This window comes from Brachypodium distachyon, chromosome 1, assembly GCF_000005505.3.
Source record: "Brachypodium distachyon strain Bd21 chromosome 1, Brachypodium_distachyon_v3.0, whole genome shotgun sequence".
Lineage (NCBI taxonomy): Eukaryota > Viridiplantae > Streptophyta > Magnoliopsida > Poales > Poaceae > Brachypodium > Brachypodium distachyon.
In genome coordinates this window covers 57,888,573-57,904,905 of record NC_016131.3, presented here as the reverse complement: position 1 = coordinate 57,904,905, position 16,333 = coordinate 57,888,573, and the positions used below count along the sequence as shown (strand labels likewise).

Below are 16,333 nucleotides of genomic sequence, written 5' to 3'. Positions count from 1 at the left end.
TAGTGCAAGCTTCCGGGCGGCAGAGCCACTCACGTTAAAGCAAGTCTTGAATCCGGGCGGCTATGCCACTCACGTTGAAACAAGACCGTTGTGATTCCGGGCGAATCCGCTCACGTTAAATCACAACTTATATGCACCAAGTACTTAGAAATAACAAGGCCTAACCGGGAGACACATATGAACAAAGTAGTACTATATTGCTTTAGGAATATTAGTACAAGAGAGAGCATACACACCTTACACTTGCTCACACCTTGTTCTCCACCTTCTTCACTTCCTTATTCTCAACTACACAAGGTGTGAGGCAAGGGCCTCTATTTATAGGACTACATGGCCATTGGATCTTTGACATGTGTCAAAATCTTAGCCATTGATACAAACTATTTAAAGCCTTCCACACACTTCTACATAAATATCTAGATACTAGAAGGTTTCCTATTTATCTATTTTAAACTCCTATTCTAGAGTATTCCAAAGCTTCTTCATGCATATCTAAACACTAGAAGGTTCCCTCTTTTATTTATTTTATATTCTAGAGTATTCCATAGTAATGTCTTCTTTCTTGTAATATTGAGAACACTCTAGAAGCTTGCATTGTATTCTCCAACATGTGTATTGCGTATTTCTTCAATATCTGTTTTTATTCCGATGTAGCTTTATTTAGTTTATCTTTGAAGAATTTTGAAGCACCTGTTTACTGTTTTCGGTAGAAATTTTGATAATCTTTCAACTTTCTGTGTTGTAGTTTCAAAGATCCTACCTGTGAGAGGCAGGGGTAAGGGCAGGATGTGGAGTTACCTTACTGCAAGTGGGAGGAAGTATAGGTAATTGCTTACTTGATGTTGGCGTTGAACTATGTACCTGTGTGAATTTCCTTCTGTGATGAAGGTGAACTATCATGCTTTTCAACTATGTAATGCTGTCAAATTGGTTGTACTCAGGAATTTGAATGATGTCATATGTTAGAACTTGCTTGTACTCTATGTATGGAGTACATTCTTGTGGGTTGTAGTCTGAATTATCTGCTCTATGCAGCACATGCAACTTGGTTTGCCAACTGATTCTGAAATACTACTGCTTATCAATATGATGATGCAGACTGGTGGAAATGTTGTTTGCTGGGACTGAAATAAACTCCATTCACATTATATTCATTCAAAGTACTCAGGATTCAAACATTCATAGTAGAGAGTGTCAGGCATTAGTTGATCCATTACAAACCTAGTCCACACCTCTTGGCATTATGCCACACTGGAGCTTACAGATTACATGGCATTATGCCACACGACACATTACAACATTGGCATGGCATTATTCCACACTGGAGTACTGATTACAGAATACTGGATAGTACTTCCTCCGTTCCTAAATACTTGTCGCTGTTTTAGTTCAAGTTTGCACGTATTTAGGAACGGAGGGAGTACATATCAACTACAGATTATTACATTACATAGAAGGGCAACATGCCAATGCTGGAGTACAGATCAGTTGGCAGAGTTTCACATGGATTAATATTCCGCAGAAACTTCGCGACGCCAGTTTGTTGCTGGATGCCCGTCCTCGCGGGTGCTACAGCCATTCCCTCCGCGTTTAGCCAGCTACAGTCTTTCCACCGCCATTACGGATAGTCTAAGTCTAGTATCCGGAATTGCAACGAAATTTCAAAATTTCAAATTGGCATATATAGGAGTACATCCATCTGGCTATCTCCACCAAAAAAAAATTCTTCCGAAAAGGTGGTTGAAATCCTTGGCCTCTGCACCGATGCACACAGCCACACAATTTAAACTCTTTGTCTTCAAAAACTCGTAGATATCAGCCACCTCCTGATATTGCGACGTGAACCTTGCAAGATAGAGTTGGTGGCGGCGCCATCCCCGTGCTGCCGTAGTCGACAGGGGTGTTCAGTGTTATTAATAATTACCTTTGTTTCTAGATATCAGAAGTTCTACCTTTGTCGTGAGTCAAGTGTCGTAAAGTTTAACCAAGTGTTATAAAAAAATACTATGAATATATATATATATATATATATACATAAAAATGATCTAGAGTCGTAAATACTATTGATATCATTTTTATAAACTTGATCAAAGTTCAAGAAATTTGACTTGGAACAAAGCTATCACTTCTTTACGGTTAGGGACAGAGGCAGCAATACTGACCAGTGACCACCACAAATAAATGGAGCGATTTTATCATCTATATACCTACTGTCCTACTGCGTACTCCTAGAAAAATCAGAGCATGGTGCCTTCCGGGTCCGGCCATCATCATTCTCAAGCTAAGTGTCAATATCATGGAGATCAATCAGTGTCGTCCTTCCTCGCTATTTCGTCCCAACCTCCCTCCGCGTCTACTGTAGTACATTGACCCACTCCTTCTCTTCGCCAATAAGTACCCGGCCGAGCATAGCATTGCGTTATACTCTTTCCAAGTTTCTATCATCATCCATTCTCTTCTCCATCTAGCTGGCTACGTCCACGACATCGATTCTCTACCAGAGCATTTTCCACTACCCACAACGAGTAAAAGGTGAACTGATTTCTGCTTGCCCGAGCTTATTTCATTTTCTAATCCATCTCTAATTTCTTTCATGTGTCTGTGTGCATCAGTGACTGACACAGCGGCCAAATCCAAAGATGGCGTTGGCGACGGTGGGGGGATTCCTGGGTCAGGCCATCACCCAGGATGGGGTGACCAGAGGAGTCTCCTACATGGTCTCCAGGCATCAGGAGAGGGCCTCCATGGATGACACCTACAGCAGGCTGGAGATGGCGCATGCCCAGCTGAAGTTCGCGCTCGAGAGATCCGGCAAGCTGCCCATCACCGATTTGTCCTTGCTGGGCCAACGGAGGACCATCAACCGCGTCTTCCAAGAGTGTGATGTGCTCTTGAGAAGCAAGCAGCCGCCGGTTCGGGTTCTTCTGTGTGATGACCAACAAGCCAGGCAAGGGGTAATAGCAGCAGCAACAGCAGCAGCAGAAGAAGCAGCAACAGGAGTAGCAGCAGCAGAAGTAGCAGCAACAGCAACAGAAGCAGCAGCAGCAGCAGCAGCAGCAGCAACAGAAGTAGCAGGAGAAGTAGCAGAGTTCTTATGTTCATCCTTTTCCCCTATTGTCAACATTGCTCTTGATGCGGTACGTTCCATCTCGTCTTCCCTCGGCATCAACACAGACGACGAGATGAGCCTGAGCCGCGCCGATGTTCAAAGGTTTGAGCGGTTTGCTGAGATGGCTGATAGGTTCATCAGGAATGTGGAGTCTGGCTGTTCGCTTGCACACTACAGGTTTTTCAGCCCTCTCATCACGCAGCTTCTGCAAGGATTTACGTTGGAGTACAACATGGTGCAAGCAGGTCGAAGCCAACAACTTTGGATAAACCCCGTACACACCGAAGAGCACGGTGTAGTTGCACTGCTAGTGTTCAGTAGCTTTGATGAGAAGATACCTGCAAAGTGTTTTGAGACAGTAGTGTGTCTACAACTATCGGAAGACATGGACATAGTCGGGATTGCCATTCAATGCGTGCAATCACTCGGACCGCAGTTCAAATCTTTGGGCCAGGTTGCCATCGGAGAGCTCTCCCAGTTGCCTATACAAGACATGTGCGTTTCAGCTTATTCGTCCGAGACTGACACTTGTGAATCGCGTTTGTTCATCAATGAAATCAGGCCAGACCCGTTATGTTGCGAAGAAAATGATGTGCTGCGAAGGGCTTGTGCAAACAACGCCATGTCATCCAAACGGGAGTCATACAGATTTCCAGAACAGCTTCTCTTCATGGGATTTAGATGCACCGTTTCAGCTTTTGATCAGGACAACGTGCAAAGTTTAGCTGACAAAGAGGACACAAATGTCGTGAATGGCTGGCCACTTCTAAATGTGTTAGCTACATTTGCCCCTCATTATCGTAAAGGGAGCGGGGAGAAGTGTGCGTGGCAGACATTTGGTGAGCAGGACGAAGATTTGGATGCAATAACTAGCATAGAACAAATGGGAGAGATGCTACTGACAAATGCAATCAGTTGCTTCATGCGTGAACCTGAGCTAACTGCGTATAACATGATTTGGCAGTCGCCTCATGGTGCTGCAGTCTTCGTTGTTAACAAGATCAAAGAGAAGTCCGCCCAGAACCAACACCAGGTCCAAGATGTAACAGCCCAAGGAGAGCAGCAAAGGGAGGCCTGACGCCAATTAGGTGTTTAGTAAGTGTAAGAGTCAAGTCCAGATTTAGTTAATATATTTTATATATATATATATGCTTAATCAGCCTATGTGAGATGAAGATGTTAAAGTTCAATCAAGGAAGGTCCTCCTAGCTATGTCAGATTTAGTTAACTACTCCAGTAGATGTGAAGGACTTGTGTGCGGTCTGCTCTTTTAATTGAGTCTTGTAGTTTGGATGGTCTCCCATGTGTAATGCACTTGTTGCTTGATTGAATAAAGTGAATTTAGCATGCGCCGCTTCCTCCTGCACAAAACCGACGCCACCACCTGTGGCACCTAAATATATAATCACTTAATTGCAGTCGCCGTCCTCCCCGAGCACCAGCCGCCGACGTGTCTTGTGGGAGCATTTCTAGGCCGCTGATCAGGCCTCCGATGAGCACATGCCAATGTAAGTAGAGCAGATAGATACCTCGTGAATTCATCCGCTTCTGTGGTGTGGTGGGGATCATATTACGGAGTGCTTCATTTTGATTGATGCCGTTAGTACAGTCTAGGGCCACTTCAATTGATTATGTAGGTGATATTGTGTTACCAACCACTTATTTTCATTGGGAGGATTGTGACGATCAGCAAACAATGGCTCTGAAATGTTTGGAGATATTTTGTTTTTCTTTTTAAAATTCCGTGAGCTTATTTCGTTTGTGAAAAGAAGTAGATTTCTTTTTCAAATTCGTATCACTCGGATCCAAGTCCGAGTTGACGGGGCTAATCGGTGAAGCCACGGGCGAAAGAATGAAAAGAACTCAATGACAAATGCTATCCGATTTTCACAAGGTATTGTTATCTATTTTTGAGAGAGAGAAGTATGGTTGTCTTTTGAGAAGTATTGCGTCGTTTGGATGTTGGAATTGAGAGCCTGGAATTGAATTGCAATGGAATACCAAATCAGCTTGGTATTGAAATGGGCTATAATTCCAATTTCAGTGTTTGGTTGTACAGAACATTGCACTTGGAATCAAAACAACACGCAATTCCCAATTCTTGTTCGGATGTTCTGAGCGTTGAAGGTCTTCTTCATCCCCTTACTGCGTAGCAGCTCCTCATATCCCCCATTCCCCCAGTCTCGCTCGCTCTCTCCGCTGCTGCACGCCGCACGCCGCCGACCCCCAGGAGAAGTACGGAACCATGGTGTCTTCCGGTGGCCGACCACCTCCTCGACGACGCTGCAGCTCCGGCCATGGTGTTTGCCCGGCGGCCGACCTCCTCCCTGGCTGCCGACGGCCGACCTCCTCCCCAATGCGGAGTTTGAGAAGATGAGTTTGAGGGCGGCGGAGGCGGCCTCCGACGGCGACTGAACTCCGGCAGCGATGGTGGTAGGTGAAGAGGCCGGCAGCGGTGGCGGACCTGGCGGTGAAGAACGAAGGTAGGAGACGAAGCCGATTCAGCCCAATTCGGAGGGGCAGTGCTCGGTTTTGGGAACAAGCTATTTTAGTCGTGCTTCAATCCCGTGGAATTCCCTCTAAATTCCATCTCCCAATTCTTGAAACAACCAAACAGCAGAATTGGAAAAACCCAATTCCAATTCCCAATTCCGTCCTCCAATGTCAACATCCAAACACACTGACATTTTGACATTTTCAAGAAACCTTTATTAAAAGGACGTTTGTCGATTGTCAAAGAAAATCAAAAGGAATTTTTTTTGATGCAATGTCATCAAGTGTATCATTTTATTTTGTCGTCCCGTTGCAATACACGGACATTTCGGCTAGTTAATTTTGATGCGACTCACGGTTGATTTGCCAAGCTTCGAATTATAGGTGGCTATCCGGCCGACTCCGGCCCGGCCCGGTGAAGCCCGGCAATAGAGGGCCCGGGTTGGGCCGAAATCGCAACATCTAGGCCCAGGCGCGGCACCGAGCCCGGATGAGCCTACCTCGGTACGTGGGCCAAATTACTGGAAAAAAAGAACATGCTGGGTTGGGCCAGATTAAAGAAAAAACAGAAAACTAAAATGGCTTGGCCAAAAAAAATAGTGGGCTAAAATAGAAAAAATAGTGGGCTGGACTAGAATTGAGAAGGCTTATGTGCCAAATATGTAATCCTAAAGGAAATAAAAAATATATAAACGGGCCTTGCCGGGCCGGCCCGAGGGCCTGAGGCTGAAGAGCAGGCGTGGCCTCGGCCGGTCCAGCCCGATTAATTATGTGCCAGACCAGCCACAAATGGGACAAGCCCGCCGGGCTACCGAGCTTTTAAAAAAAGCCCGGTCCGATGCCCACCAATACTTCCAATCGATCGAGCAGAGTTTGTGTTCTAACCTTCTCGCCGAATAAGCGTATTTTATGATTCCCGCTTTGACGAGGAGATTGCAACTTAATTAAGTGCGTGGGAGTCTGAAAGATTCGCGCTCCGTCTACCACGAAATCTCCAAAACCCTGTTGCTTCTGGCGCCGACAGCCGACGAGACCACGCCGCCGCCGCCGCCGCCATGGCCTCCTCGTCGGATTACATCGACGCATCAGGGAGAGGAGGGCCAAGACCTGCTGGGAGACGGGGCGCCGTCGACGCCCGCGACGTCAGGTTAGGGTTCCTCCCACCCGCCCCTTCCTGCGGAATCGTCCGTACTGATGGTGAAGAACCCAGTAGGGCTCAAATGGATTCTGCAGTGAAGTGAAGTGGCTATCACATTAGCGTGTTGGAAGAGTTGGGGTTGAAATTTTGACTCCTTAGGAAACATCCTCTGCATTTCTCACCGATTTCCAACCGATTCCCAAGTACCAACTGTTACTGCACAGACAGCACAGTGTAACAGGATTAGCAGCTTAGCACCCTGGCTAAAACAGCTAGTATCTAATCCACCCGGCGACAATTCAAGTAGCGCAAAAAAAGACTACATCTTCAGATAATTAAACAAAAAGAGTGGTTCACAACATGCTTGAGCTCACCAAGATGATGAGGACTAGCTAGAGAGTTATCAATTGGATTCAGAATAGACACACGATGTTCTCATCATGTAACCGAAAGCTAATCCCATCTGTGATACTATTAATTATACTGTTTGTCAGCTGAAAAGCATTTCGGGCCATCCGCGTAACTTCTGAAAACGTGTCACCACCTTCAGAAGCAACGCAGCAGCTTCTGGCAGGCACATCATAATTAAATGCCGTGTAAAAACAAGCACCAGGTTTATTATCTCATTGGACTATTGGTAACCGGTGGGGACTGGCAGCCCTCAGCCATAACTAGCTGGTCATAGGTTAAGAACCACACATGAACTTACCCAGTTGAATAGGTCGATGCGGAGAACAACCAGCTAAGAGACGAGCTTACAAGTTGAGGGTGATATATCACACACATTGTTTTTCTATCTCGTTCAGTCTACTAATACCTGAGTAGAGCATTGTATTATACTCCCTTTATCATCTTCAACCATACTTTTTTTCGACAAGACCTGTTCTGCTACCTCAACGCACGCACTCCGGGTTAATTAGGAGAAGGTGACACACAACTACTTGGATTAATTTTTCTCTGTGTCCGTCTCTCTGCTATGCATTAGTGAAACTTCACTTAATCAATCTTGTTTTTGTTCCTCCAAATTGCTTTGCATCAGAGTCAGAGATGGACCAATCGCAATCGATGGGCTCCATGTTAGCGGGGATTGTGGCAACGGCTGTTGTACAGGAGGTGGTGAGTAGAGGATTCTCTTATGTGCTGGGCAAACGCAAGGAGAGGGCGTCCATGGGGATGGGGGACGCCTTGGAGAAGCTGGAGCTGGCGCACTCCCAGCTAGAGTTTGTGCTCGAGAGATCCAGCAAGCTGCCCATCACCAATGTGTCTTTGCTGCGTCGACGGATGATGATCAAACATGTCTACCACGAGTGCGATGTGCTCTTGAGAAGCAAGCGGCATGCTCTGAACGACCACCACTCCTCATCCTTTCCTTTGATTCTTGGTGCGGTACGTTCTTCCGCCTCGTCTTTCTTTGGCTTTGGCATGAACAAACTTGAGCTGAGCCACTCCGCTGTTCAAAGATTCGAGTCGTTCGCTGACAAGGCTGGCGAGTTCATGAGGGACGTGGAGTGTGGCTGTACACTTGTGCACTACAGGTTTTTCAACCCTCTCATCACACAGCTTTTCCAAGGACATAAGTTGCATTATGAAATGGTACAAGCAAGCCGAATCCACGTGGACCTTCGTATCAGTCCCCTACGTTCTGAAGAGCATGGTGTAGTGGCATTCCTAGTGTTTAGTGGCTTTGATGCCAAAGTACCAGCAAACTGTTTTGATGTAGAATTGGTGCTACGACTATCGGAAGACATGGACATAGTTGGGATTGCCATTCAATGCCTAGAGTCACTAGGACCTCGGTTCAAATCTTTGGCCCAAGTTGCCATCCGAGAGCTCTCCCAGCTACCTACACAAGACATGTCCGACACTTGTTTGTCAGATATTGATAATCGTACAATGACCTCGTGCCTGTATCGTGCGAGGCCAGACCCGTTATGTTGCAAAGCAAATGTGTTGCAAAGGGCTTGTGCCGACAAGGTGATCCCGTACGAACTGCTGTCATACAGATTTGCGGAGCAACTTCTCTTCATGCGATTTGAATGCGAAGTTTCAGCTTTTGATCAGTACAATGTGCAGAGCTCAGCTGACAAAGCCGATAGAAATGCTGTGAATGGTTGGCCACTTCTAAAGGTGCAAGCTATCTTTCTCCCTCATTCGCCTAAAGGGGGTGGGGAGATACGTGGGTGGCAAACAATTGGTGAGCAGAGGGAAGATATGAATGGAACTAGCGTGCAACAAATGGGAGAGATGGTACTGACAAATGCAATCACCTGCTTCATCCGTCAACCTGAGCTAACAGACTATCGGTTGGATTGGGTTTCGCCTCATGGCGCCGCAAGATTCGTTGTTGAAAAGCCCCTAACGGAGGTTCAGAGCCAAGACTTATTGGTGAAGCGTATTAGATTACTTTTTCTGAGCGAAGATGTTTAGGTTCAATCAAGGGCCTCCTATCCTACCTGTATGTAGTACTAATTAAGATGCGCCGTGGTGTCTGCTCCTGTAGTTCATACGTTTCCCCAACTGTATGCACTGTGCATGTGCTTGTCTTGCTTGATTGAATAAAGTTAATTTAATCAATCTTCTTGCTATGTGGAATTTCATGTGTTGTGAACTCGTTCTCTCACAGCAGGCCATTTCGGCGGTGGAGATCGATGTCGTCGGGCTGCCAGGCAGGAGGCACAGACGATGCAATCCAGACTTCCGGCCGGACCGGCTGGCCGGCTGGGTGAGGAGGAGGCGGTCATCTGATAACTGCGAGGCGAATAAATGGATTGTGCAGGTACGATCGATGCCGAGACCCATTATCTTCTGAATCTTAAAAGACTGCGATCGTTGCTGCTTTCGCTGGCTGGGCTTCTCTGTTTTACTAAATCTTTTCTGCTCTAGCTGGACTGCTCCGGTCACTATCTCTTCCTTCATTTAGCAGCTCCCATTCAATTATGCGACGAGACAGACAAAGAGGCAGACATTGTCAAATCGTACATTGAGATTGAACAGCCTAGGCCATTCTGTAACCAACAAGTTAGGAAGCCATCCACTGTGCTCCTCGTCTCTTGATTAATCTGGAAGCAGAGCCAGTGGGCTGGCCTTGTATCGTAAGGGAAAGAAGGTCATTCCGCTTGGCAATATTGAGCCCAGATAGTAGAAAATCATTCTAATTATTTGCTCTTAAATGCACCAATATGTTGATCAATGGTGATCACATTATATTCATTAGTTTCCAGCATGTATTTAGTTATATGCATCTCATTGCTTACTTCTGACACCTGCTGGGCTTGTCCTCTGATTGGGGACGCAAGTCTTATCAGCCACTCCGGTCCCAATTTGTTTTCCGAAGCTTCAAGCTTTTCCTTCAGTATTGTGGTAAAATCATCCGAACCACGTCAAGAGTGAAAGAATAAGAGTAACACCGACAGTAAAAACGAGATCAAACTGCAGTCAATTTTGAAATCTTGATTCACCATATAAGTGGTGCAGCTACTCAAATTCCACATATCTGTGGATTCACCAGATGCTTTGAACCAAACTTCTTCCCTTGGCAAAGTTACAACGAGTGACCAGCAGGACACAAACTACTGTGAGTTCACCATCTGATCAACACAGTTTCTGCCGTTTAATTTTGACCCTGAGAAGGCGTCCTGGAAGGTCTTTGAGTTTGAAGCCTACCATACCACACCCACTCTGCTTGGACACTGGAGATTGCTCCAATTGACAAATTAATGATCAAACCTGGCAGGAGATAACAAGCTGACAGAGAGTTTGCACGATGTGGCTACTGTACCAGCCAAGCATTTCTCAATGGTGGACTAAATTCCACAAAATTTCTACACGCACCATTCACGCATGGCTTATAAAATGCGGCAGTGCACTCATCTTGTTCTTCACACACTAATTTTCCAAGAAGGCGAGAAAAGAAACAAACATGAATTCCAATAGGGCGTCCAAGATACTGGTTGTGTTATTCCTGATCCTGCAGGTATCTCTCATGTTCATAGCACAGGACGAACTTGCTGCAAGGGACCTTGCCCAAAAGAGCGGTACTTGTGCTTCAAACTCTTCATTATTCCTGGCCATATATATAATTTTTATTCTGCCTTTCTTTGGAATAGTTGGCATGCAGTTAGTCTGATTAGATGTGTATTACATATCCTTTTTGGTTGTGAACTCCTACTGCAGGTGCATCAGACCGTGTAGTTGTGGAGTCAGGTGGGGCCAATGCAATGGGTTCGTCATATACGGGTAATCCTAATAACAATTATGACCCGCCTCAGTAGGTCTGAGCTGGAGCATCTGCGTACTATGAACACAACTCCTTGGGCCTGAGCCGGACCATCTATGCACTGCTCTCTCCATTCCACGATACAACGTGTATATATTTTTCTCATTTGTTCCACAATACGTCTCATTTTTCACTTGGTACGCGCACAATGTGGAATACAACCGTCAACGTGTATAGTCAATCATCTTGCGCTAATACAAATTTTTTAATCATTTCCAAAAATAATACGCGTTTTTCAAAAATCTCAAAAATAATATGCCCTCGGTCTGGGCGAGGCCGATTGGGCCCAGTCAGCCTGGCCCAAGCCGAGTAGGCCCAGTCGGCCTGGGCGAAGCCAACTGGCCTGCAATCAGCCTGGCCCAGGCCGACTGAAGCCCAGTTGGCTTCGCCCAGGCCGACTGGCCCAGTTGGTTTGGGCCAGGCCGACTGGATTCTGGCCAGCCAATTCCATTTTTTCCGATCGAACTAATTCCATTTTTTCCTGCGCAAATTCGAAGTAATTCCATTTTTTTCTTCGGATCCTTCCAGTCTTTTGAACTAAAATACTCGACAACATGGATAAAAGTAACACGCCGAATCCGATTGGAAGTAATTAGTCTTCGCTGCTAGTTCGTTGCATGAGCAACGCATACACGGCTGAGTCCCATTTTTTGTCTCGAATCCTTGCGATTTTTTGAACTAAAAGACTTGACAACTTGGATAAAGAGTAACATATATCGATAATTTGCTGGACAATTTCCGTGTCGATTCTTTGCGGTTTGTTTGAACTGAAAGACTTGACATTTGGATAAATTAACATACATCGATAATGTGTTGGTTACGGAACCAAGGCACGACTAAATTAACATACATTGGTAATACCGCAATTGGACATAATTAAATATAGCAAATACATTAGAAACACAAGCACTACTGAGTCCACTTAGGCCATTTTCCACTCGTATCGCCACATTTTTCTGCAGCCTTTGCCACGGCGGTCCTTTCTCTTTTCCTCTCCCTTTCTGCCTCATGAGCATCCTTGCGCCTTCGTTCCTCCTCTTGCATCTCAAGCGCTTTCTCTCTGTTTTTCCTTAGTGCTTCGTCAATCCAACGACGTTGTTCCTCCCTATGCTCTTTCATCTCTCTCTCTTGCTCCTCCTTCTCCTGGGCTGCAGCTTTTTCCGCACGCTCCTCCGCGTGGAAACGCTGCCATGTATTTCGGGACCTTGTCTTGATCTCTTCCACCGCGCAATCCGGCATCTCCGTGTCAATCCAACGATACCACATGCATAGGGGCGGAGGAGACTACAAAAAAGCCTACTGTTACAAATCTGCTATGACACAGAAAACATGTTTTAGAACACCTAAATGTGCTTACCGGAGGCTTGTCGTACGGCGAAACCGGGACAGGTGGTTCATACTCATAGTTCGCGCACATGAAAAACCTCATGCCCAGCTTATCTGAAAAATCTGTCACCTCCTTCACCTTGCATAGATTGCCGCACCAACACCTGAGATATTCCACCCCCCGAGGCAACATCGCATCTTTCATCCTTCTCGGCCTCTCGCCCTGGTCCGAGCAAGGCAAACTCATTTGTGGACACTGGAATATTGGAAAAAACAATAGTGGGAAGGATGCTTGGATGACTACCGGAGATAAGGTATTTATAGGCTCTCAAACTCATTCTCCCGCCACCGTTTCCCTCCTCTTTTTCCCGCCTGGTTTTCCCGCCTCCTTTTTGCGCCACCGTTTCCCGCCTCCTTTTCCCGCCTCCTTTTACCGCCACTGTTTCCCGTCTATTTTAAGTTGTCGGTTTTAATTTCAGTCTTTCTATTGCATATGTATTTAAGTCATGCCGTTATTTATATGCAAATGTAACTTGAATAAGAATGCGAAAATTAGTAACATGTCTCTCTCATACATAGGACCTACATCCAAATATCAGGCACGACGTCTGGGACGGCGTTCCGAGGGTGCCTGTGGCGTGGTCCAGCCATACCTATGAGGTGGCAATACATTGCGCGGAGGAATCACGGACCCATCCTCACGATACTGTGTATCCTCCTGTGTGGGGTCTGGTGGCGGAGTACTGAACATCCAGCTCTGTTGGACAGAATAGTCCTCTCCTTGAGCGTGATCCTGCTCACTACCCCACGAGGGTTCGGACAATGACGACTGATGCCCGTAGGCTCCTGCATGTGGGAAAGTACTTAGCATTACAATTGCGTAGCAGTCACGGTAATGAACACAATAGATAGAAATATACATACCCTGTGGCTGGGTCTGTGGAGAAAACTCGAAGTTCATCCTGGGACTCTGCTGGTGCTGCCACGACGAACCTCCAGCCTCAAAAGAGGGCTGATGCTGGTGCCACGCCGAACCTCCAGCCTCAAAAGAGGGCTGCTGCTGGTGCCAATAGTCGAAAGAAGACTGCGGCTGGTGCCACGACGAACCTTCGGCCTGCTCAGGAGGTGGTGGCATGGGCGTCGACTGCTCTGGTAGACGTGGATGCGGGTGGTGTCGGGGGTGCGGTGCTTCCTGCTGACGTGGCCGCTGCTGGTGCGTGGAGTGACGAGGGGGCCGTACGGACGCCTGGTGGTGAACGACGTCCGAAGTGCGGGTGCACGTGATAGCCGTGTAAACAGAGCGTAGCTTCTCCTCCATTCGTCTAAGCCAGGACCGGTGTGGCTCCCGTGGTAGTAGAAGTGGACCGGTCAAAAGCGAACGTCCATACGCAGCGAACTCGGCCTGTAAATCCTGTGTCAACTGAGCCTGCAATTGGCACGAAGAGTATTACATATATATGGCAAAGTACGTAACAAACACATGCATTATGTTAAGAGAAGATACTTACCGCGTGCTGTCTAGAGCCTGAAGTAGACTGGCTAGGGTACATATCTTGCAAACTCGGCTCGGCTATCTCCTGGGGGTGAGAGTGTTGAATGATGGTCAATCGGGTAGCTGTCATGTACCTCTGCAAATATCCGTTGAATAGATCGAGACCAAAGGTCGCCAATGGCCAAACCTGTGTCGTCGCAGTCTCCCACTCTGTGACGTACGACCGAACCCTCTGCAGCCACTGAGTCTGGGTCCTGGTACTTCCCTTCCTGGTAAATCTGAGATCGCAATAAAAGTTGAACAATTAAATTATGGACAATTCTGGACGACAATCATAAATTGGACAACTGCACATACCTGTGGACGACCTGTGGAAGTGGATCCTCCGTCGGTGGAGGAACGACCAACTGGCGTGCCCCAACCTGCCTCATGACCCTCTGCTGGGCCATCTCCTCCACGCAGATGTCGAAGATGATCTTTGATTTTGTCATCCAGTAAGCGTAATCTCTCGTGCAGACCGTGGACATCCCGCCAGGGTATCTATCCTCGATGGTGTCCTGTGTGTATGGCTCCCAGACAACCGCCTTCGAGTGCAACACGTTGAACTGCTCGTTGAATGATGGGTAGCAATTCCTGACCTGATCGTGTGCAAAGCGTCTCTGTAAAAAAAAAGAAGTTAGCTTCATTCATGGTTTATGTAAACTAATGTATGAATTTCACATTCGACATACCTTGCTACGTGTCCAAATTGTCGCGAAAGTAGGCAGGTAGATGTGTTCTAAGTCAAACAACTCCTGCTCAGGGTTAGGGTGATCACCCGTAACGTCTGGTCGGCCGATAGAAAACCTCTCCCACGACCAGAGCTGCAACAATAAAGGACATCCAAGCAGGGCTGACTTGGGCGACGCAAGCTGGCAAGCGTTGCACATACCTCGGTACATAGCAGCTAAGACGGTCGAACCCCAACTCCTCTGTGTGATGTCGTCACCACAAGTTGCATTCGCGATCTCCACTGCAATAGGGATGTAGCGTGCGCTAATGGTGGTGACGTGGTTCTCGGTGAACATCACCTTCCCGAGAAGCCACATTATATATGCCTCAAGGCTCCGAGTGATCTGAGGCTCAGTCATTTGGGTCTCTGGATACCCAAACTTCTGAATCTGCATGCAACAAAAACCAAGTGTTAGTAAACCCATGCAAGTATATGAGCTATGCTCTTAGATATATTAACTTAAAACACATCGATCTAACCTGGTAATTGAGCAACCAATCTAGCTTAGGTCCGTGAGCCTCCGAGGTGAGTGGCCCAGCTCCGGCAAGAATACCTTGAAAACGTAGAGCACAAATTAACACATAGTTCCACATAGAGTACAAATTAAAACACAAGGCACGAATTAACACATACCTTGAAAGCGTAGTGCCATACCCTCGTGCCAATCAGCTGGTGCCTGCAACGGTACTATGGGCTCACCCACCAATGGTAGTCCCAACAGCATCGACACATCCTGGAGAGTAGGAGCCATCTCTCCCCAGTGAAAGTGAAACGTGTGTGTCTCGGGTCTCCATCTGTCCACTAAGCAGCTCAGCAGCGAGTGGTCAATTTGTACCTGTGTAGAGTTCAAGCCTCGTCGCTCGCCCTCTACCATTTCCGCACGAGTTGCCTCAACAAGTCGTGCGAAAGGTAAAAGGCCAGCCCACTTCAAACTGCATAAATAAAATGGACATGCAAGGGATGAATAAATGAAATGTAAATGCAAAAGATTATTGAACGAAATGTACATGCAAGGGATGAATAAATAAAATGGACATGCAAGGGATGATTGAATAAATACCGCTGAATCCAGGTAGGGTGTATCATCCAATTTTCCTTAGGAGTGCGCGTGACAAGGGGCTCGACACTCTCAGGATGCGCCACCAATCGAGCAGCCCAATGCTTACTCTCAATCTCTGGAGATAGCAATGATACTCTCTCCATTTTGTGCCTGTAACATTTATAAACATAGTTAGACATACAAATTAAAGTTAAGCATAGTTAAACCGAGAGTACATATTAAAACATAGTTGAACAAAGCGTAAAATTAACACACAGTTCCACACAGAGTACAAATTAAAACATAGGGCACAAATTAACACTTAGTTTCACAGAGTACTAAATAAAACTTAGTTCCACATAGAGTACAAATTAACACATAGTTTCATGGAGTACAAATTAACACAAAGTTTCACATATAGTACAAATTAAAACATAGGGTACAAATTAACACATAGTTTCACATATGCATGATAAGCCTAGTTTCTTCCTCTCCCTCGTCGTCCACGTCTCCCTCTTCCACGGGCAGTAGCTTCACCAGTACCGAAAGTTGGACAATAAGTGTCCCTGTGGCCAAAATGGTTGCATAGAAAACATTGTCATGACGGTCCTCCGGCTTCAGATTCATCCATATCATTTCGGATGCGCCTGGACGGGAGTCTGCCTGTGCCTGTCCGCAGTAGCCCGGG

At 46.5% G+C, this 16,333-nt stretch overlaps 2 protein-coding genes across 8 annotated transcripts; both read left to right on the top strand.

The window, feature by feature from the left end:
- The first annotated feature begins 2,360 nt into the window (after nt 1-2,360).
- LOC100840383 lies at nt 2,361-4,458 on the top strand. The gene is made up of 2 exons (XM_003561429.3): nt 2,361-2,532; nt 2,613-4,458. Exon 2 carries the CDS (start codon nt 2,640-2,642, stop codon nt 4,185-4,187), a length of 1,548 nt encoding a protein of 515 aa, XP_003561477.1. The 5' UTR covers nt 2,361-2,532; nt 2,613-2,639; the 3' UTR covers nt 4,188-4,458.
- Nucleotides 4,459-6,555: 2,097 nt separating this feature from the next.
- On the top strand, nt 6,556-11,197 carry LOC104581740. Of its 7 annotated transcripts, none has more exons than XR_001407513.2 (5): nt 6,762-7,666; nt 7,780-8,126; nt 9,367-9,516; nt 9,624-10,774; nt 10,914-11,197. XR_001407513.2 is itself a non-coding variant. In XM_014902082.2 (4 exons), the coding sequence occupies exons 2-4, from the start codon at nt 7,788-7,790 to the stop codon at nt 10,929-10,931; spliced, it is 510 nt and encodes a 169-aa protein (XP_014757568.1). In that variant the 5' UTR covers nt 6,762-7,666; nt 7,780-7,787; the 3' UTR covers nt 10,932-11,197. The 7 variants fall into 7 exon arrangements, 3 of the variants coding, with proteins under 3 accessions (XP_014757551.1, XP_014757568.1, XP_010228435.1); XR_002962201.1 differs by having other exon boundaries at nt 9,364-9,516; nt 10,474-10,774; XR_001407514.2 differs by having other exon boundaries at nt 9,364-9,516; nt 9,664-10,774.
- Nucleotides 11,198-16,333: the final 5,136 nt, after the last annotated feature.

Coding starts and splice junctions, on each gene's coding strand:
- LOC100840383 (XM_003561429.3), top strand. CDS start 2,640: ATGGCGTTGGCGACGGTGGGGGGATTCCTGGGTCAGGCCATCACCCAG.
- LOC104581740 (XM_014902065.2), top strand. CDS start 7,788: ATGGACCAATCGCAATCGATGGGCTCCATGTTAGCGGGGATTGTGGCA.